Below are 5,405 nucleotides of genomic sequence, written 5' to 3'. Positions count from 1 at the left end.
GCATCTGAGTGTCCTTGGGGCACATTCTCCACCAGCCCCAGCACCTGTGAGTGTGAAGATGTTCCCCTGCCACTGCTGAGATGCTGAATTTTGTGGGATGGTTTCACATGGGGAATGTGCTGGTGCTACAGGGGATGGGATTGTATAGCTGACATCAGGCCTGCCAGGGATGCACCTTAGGTGGAGGATGATGTGTTAAATAGCATAATATTCATATATGTAAAAAGAGGACAGAAAGGAAGCAGAGGGGTAACGTCCCCATGCTGGTTTGGTACCCAGAGACCCCTGTGTGCATCCCTGCTGTGAACAGGGAGAGCACAACAGTGGCTTTAGGAGAATGTTGGGAACATTGTCACCTTGTACCAAGCAATGCCATAACAAAGAGGTTGGGGGGAAGAGGATATTTAGATTCAGAGCTGGACTTTGGAGCTGGGGTGATGTGATGCATCCCTTGGATGCTTCTTGAGCTCATGCCAGAGGTCAAGGCAGCACCAGCCAAACCCACCCAGCTGCTCTCTACCATCCTATTTGGCAAGTGCCCCCATAATCTATCACTGGGGGGGGGTTGGTCTGTGGAAAAGGATATCACTCCTGCCTGTAAACCCAGTAGGTTCTGAAGCTGAGGGTAACAGGAACATGTATTGAGTCTGGGCACGTGTTTCAGGGCTCGGCTAATTGGTAAAGGGTCTGACCACCCGTGCACAGCCATGACCCTCTGGTTTCTTTATCTCTCCCTGCCATGGTTTTTATTCTGCAGGTGGATCTACAAAGATCCTGGCATTTGTGAGCTGGGAAGTATGAATTATACATGTGCTTGGCAGCCCTGTGAACCCAACCCCAGCAGCAGCCGTGCCCGATAATGAGGTGGGGGAGGCAGGGGAAGCACTGAGCAAAGCTCCCACTGACTTTCCCAACCCTTCTGAGCCACAGCATCCCTGATTTTATGTCCCACACCCTAATATCCTAAAGAATCCATGGAAAAAAATGCATGTCTGACATATAAATACCTATTTATCTATGCCTGTGGTAAGGCTGATCGGTGGTGTAGGGGAACAGGAGATACAGCAGTGACGTCTCAGCACTTGTGACTCTAATTGAATGTAATTATCTCTTCCAAATTTTGCTAAAACCTTTTCAAAGTCCCCTGAAATTAGGGAACATCGATAACGCTGCTCCTTGGGGTTTTCAGCTCGCGTCAGCCCTAAGAAGTTCGCTTAATTTTTTACAGGCTAATCATATCTCTTCAGTAGGTTGTCAGCCACGGATCTGTCATCTCTCATCAATAATGAAACAACCTGAGCAGCTCTTTTTCCCCTCCAGCCTCCTGCATTATTCACTGCTAGGTCCTCAAACAAGGGGGTGTGTGGTGGGGGGGAACTGGGGATTTAATTGATGTCCTTCATAATTACCTGGAGGAAACGAGGATGGGAATGGGGTAGGTAGGGCTGGAAGGCAGTGGAAGAAGAATGAGATGGGGCAGGAGGTGAAGGCAAGGTCCAGCATGGTGTGGAGGTTTTTTTGCTGGGATGGCATCCCTTTATATTCCTCAATTTGGGGGGAATTTGGGAAAGGAGGCAGCACCTCTGCCCAAAATGAGGAGAGGCTTCCAAACCCCCTCACTGATCGCTTTGGCTGTGCTGGTGCTAAGATCCCAACCTATAGGCTGATCCATCCATGCCTGGGGAAAAAGCATTTCCATCCTTGGGGGAAGAGCTAAGCATCCTGAATGCACATAGAGGGTTGGACTTGGCATGCAGGAGCACTGAGCCCATCGTTCCTCTCCCAGATGCTGGATGGGGACATCACATTACTCCCGAGGTGGCACCAAGCAGAGCTGGACACGGTGGCACTGCTGCTGTGATGCTCCTCATTTCCATGGTTCCGGGCTAAAACAGCCACATTTGCATTTAAATGGAGGTTTGGGCATCTGTAAATCCTCATTTTTGAAGCGAGGAGGCCTAATGGTTGTTTAATCACGTAGGGATGAGGCCCCTGGAGCATCTCCAATCCAGTGAGGAGGGCGAGATGCATCCGTGCTGTGGTGGTGGGGCTCTCCTGCTTGCTCAGGGTAAACTGAGTCATGGAGAATTCCCTAAAAACATGAAGGTTCCTTTAAAAAAAGGAAGACTGTCTTCTCATCCAGGGAGGTGAGTTGAAACAGTGGGAGCAGTTGGAGAAGAAGCAGGTCCAAAGGGATATGCTGTTCCTTTGGGATGAAAGTGGAGCTGCTGATCCTCCCACATCCCAGCCAGTCCCAATCCATCCCTGTGTTGCTTCCAGTCCAAATCCTAAACCTGTGGGCTTTTGTGGTTGGGCAGGAGCTCCTGAGCTGCTGTGTGTTTGTTTGGCTCCTCCGAGGTCGGGAAATCACTCGCAGGAGGTTGGCAATGGACCATGGCAGGGCTGGAATCTGCTTAATAATAATTAATCATAATAGTAATAATGATGCTTAGCACTTGTCCAGGGCCTTGGAAAGATGAAGCACCACATGGCTGCTGGCTAATCCTCTTGGATTAAGAGTTCCCAGAGGAGAAGGCAGAGGAGAGCTCTGTCCTTGGGATATTTTCCCCCCCTGCATCCAATCCCCAGAGATTCTGGAGCACAGCTGGATGCTCTCAGGGTACCATGGGGAGGGAAAGCAGCTGGGAAAACCAACAGCTAGGAAAACCATCCTCCAGCACTGGGCAGGAATGGAGCAAAATCACCTGCTTCTTGCCAAGAGCCATCCTACAGCAGGATTAGTGCCATACTGGGACGGGACACCAAAGGAATGGCCAGGATCTGGCCGTGCTAGACCATTAGCTGTTTCCATGGAGACACTTAGCCAAGAGGGATGGGGAGGGTGGCACAGACCTTGGTTGGTGCAGGCTGGTGCCTCCATGCCAGAGCTGCCCGACGGGACGCGCTGCCCGCTCATGTGTGAGCGCTGACATTTTGGGTTGGGAGCTGCCTGTCACTAGTGATTCACCATCCAGCCCAGGACAAGTGCTGTGCACAGCACCTGTCTTCCAGCAAAGCCAATTTGCCCCACTGGAGGTTCGGATAAGGCCAGTGATCCACAGCTTTTAGGCTCCCAGCGCTGCCATCTACATGTGTGCTGGCTCAGTAGGGCTTGTCCCCAATGTCCCTCATGCTGGGGACATATGCAGGTCCTTACCCTGAAGCAGCTTGGTGCAGTGGGAATGGTGTCACTGGATTTTTCCATGGGAAATATGGTCCTTGCAGCAGACATCCCCCCCCCACAACCCTCTCCAAGACCTCACAAAGCCTCTGGGTACCCCCAGACAGTGCTGGAAACCTCAGCACAAGGTAAAACATTAATCACAATCTTCTACCAGGGGAGGTTTTTTCTTTTTCCTTTTAATTAAATTGTCTGAGGAAGCCAAGACACAGACAGAAAGAGACCGAGACTGTAAATAGTATAGAAAAAAAAAGAGCAAGAGAACCGACTGACAGAGGTGTCGATGCCAGGTGGAGCCGGATGGAGGAAGAGGAGGAGGAAGAGGCAGGTGAAGCTTCACGTTAGCTCCAGGATCACTGTTAGGGTGAGAGCCAAAACTAATCTGAAGCCGCAGTGGCTGGTAAGTGAACCTGGAGAGGAGGAGAAAAGGGATGGGAAGTTCACAGAGCTGTGTCTCATTGGGTTCAAAACAGGATAGAGTCACTTTTTGAGGGGGGAATCCCCCACCTAAACTTGCTATTGAGGTTGTGTGGAGTGGGCAGCAGGTCAGGGGTGGTGTGGGGAACATCTGCAGGGTCTCTTTTGGTGCAAGGACATCCCTGATGCTAAGGGTGAGGGCATGGGCAAGGCAAGGAGAGGTGGCCAAAGTCTTCACATAAGGTGAAGGATTTGGGGTGAGATAAGGGGAGATGGTCAAGGTCTTGGGACAAGGCAAGGAGAGTTGGCCAAAGACTTGAGGTGAGACAAGGTGAGATGCTCAAGGATTTGAGGTGATGCAAGGAGAGATGGCCAAGGCCTTAGAGTAAGTCAAGGGGAGATGGCCAAGGGCATGGGGCAAGGCAAGGAGAGATGGCCAAGGGCTTCACGTAAGATGAGATGGCCATGGGCATGGGGCAAGGCAACAGTTGGCCAAAGACTTGAGATGAGGCAAGGTGAGATACTCAAGGACTTGGGATGAGGCAAGGGGAGATGGCAAAGGGCTTGAAATGAGGCAAGAGCTTTGGGCAGTGGAAGGAGAGATCCTCTCTGCATTGTGCTTCTCTCTCTGGATGTTTTGCATTGAAATACTAGTACCACCATCACTCACCGTTGGAGTCTTCTGGTCCTCTGGGAATATTTGGGTTTTCTAATGGGAAAGAAATAGCAGAGAGAGACAGTTAAATTGGGGGAGGAGATGAGGGAGGTTTGTGGAGGGAAGGGTGACCCCACAGTGCTGCCGTACCGAAAACGATGAGCCGGGTGTGGGTGTCGGTGGAGCCCAGGGGGTTCTGGGCAGTGCAGCGATACATGGAGCCGTTGAGCTCGGCTGGCACACGCTCCAGAACCAGCTCCTTGCCATCGTGCTCGGCACTGCCGTCGAGGAGCCGACTCCCCACTCGTGTCCAGGTGAAGAGGGGCTCGGGGAAGACTTCATTCTGCAGGGAGATGGGTAGGTGAGATGAGTGTAGGGAGGGAGCAAAGCCTGTCTTGTGCCTGAAGCAAGGGTGGGGTACAGCAAAAATCACAGAATCACAGGATGGGTTGGGTTGAAGGGACCTTAAATGGCATTTCATTCCACTCCCTGCCATGGGCAGGGACACCTTCCACTAGCCCAGGTTGCTGAAGCCCCATCCAACCTGGCCTGGAAAACTCCCAGGGATGGAGCAGCTACAGCTGCTCTGGGCAACCTGTTCTAATGTAGGTACCATGGTGCAACCCAAGGCCACCAACCCCAAATATTTCTAGCATGGGTGCCACGCTGTACATTGGCACAACATTACCTCTGCAGGGATTGGGATAGATGGGAACGCTGACCTGGAATCCCTGCACCAAGATCCGCACGGTGTCTCCGACGCGAGCTCTCGTCGGGGTCATCGTGATCTTCGGGCCCTTGGGAGCAACTGCAAGAGGACAAGAAGGGACATCAGCTGAGCACAGCATTCCCAGTGCTGGTGGGTGCCCTTGGCTGGGGTTAATGATGGTTTGATGAATGATGGTGCTGTGGGGGTGGCACCAGCACAGGACAACTGATGGCTCTGTGATTGATGGACAGGCTGACTGACATCTACATGAGTGATAGACAGGTAGGCAAGGACCCCGAGGGCAGAAGAAGGGGAAGACAGGAAGTCTGATAGATGACTGTAATGGGATGCATGGATGGGGAAGGATATATTTCCTAGTCAAGCCCCTCTCAACACAGAAAAGGGTCAAGAAGGGTCGAGTTGCTTTGAAGTCATGGAGTTGG

The 5,405-nt window shown here is 51.9% G+C and overlaps 1 protein-coding gene across 1 annotated transcript; it reads right to left on the bottom strand.

Moving 5' to 3' along the window:
* Nucleotides 1-3,351: 3,351 nt before the first annotated feature.
* On the bottom strand, nucleotides 3,352-5,061 carry LOC103808868 (immunoglobulin superfamily member 21-like; the record flags this gene model as incomplete). Its single annotated transcript, XM_009081675.1, has 4 exons — nucleotides 3,352-3,591; nucleotides 4,269-4,307; nucleotides 4,404-4,596; nucleotides 4,976-5,061. Coding segments are annotated over 4 exons (392 nt in total), but the record flags the coding sequence as incomplete, so codon positions are not given.
* Nucleotides 5,062-5,405: the final 344 nt, after the last annotated feature.

The sequence above is a fragment of the Acanthisitta chloris genome, unplaced genomic scaffold (assembly GCF_000695815.1).
Source record: "Acanthisitta chloris isolate BGI_N310 unplaced genomic scaffold, ASM69581v1 scaffold19079, whole genome shotgun sequence".
Classification (NCBI taxonomy): Eukaryota; Metazoa; Chordata; class Aves; order Passeriformes; family Acanthisittidae; genus Acanthisitta; species Acanthisitta chloris.
Note: the sequence above shows the minus strand (reverse complement) of the source record. Positions and strands in the feature narration are given on the sequence as shown.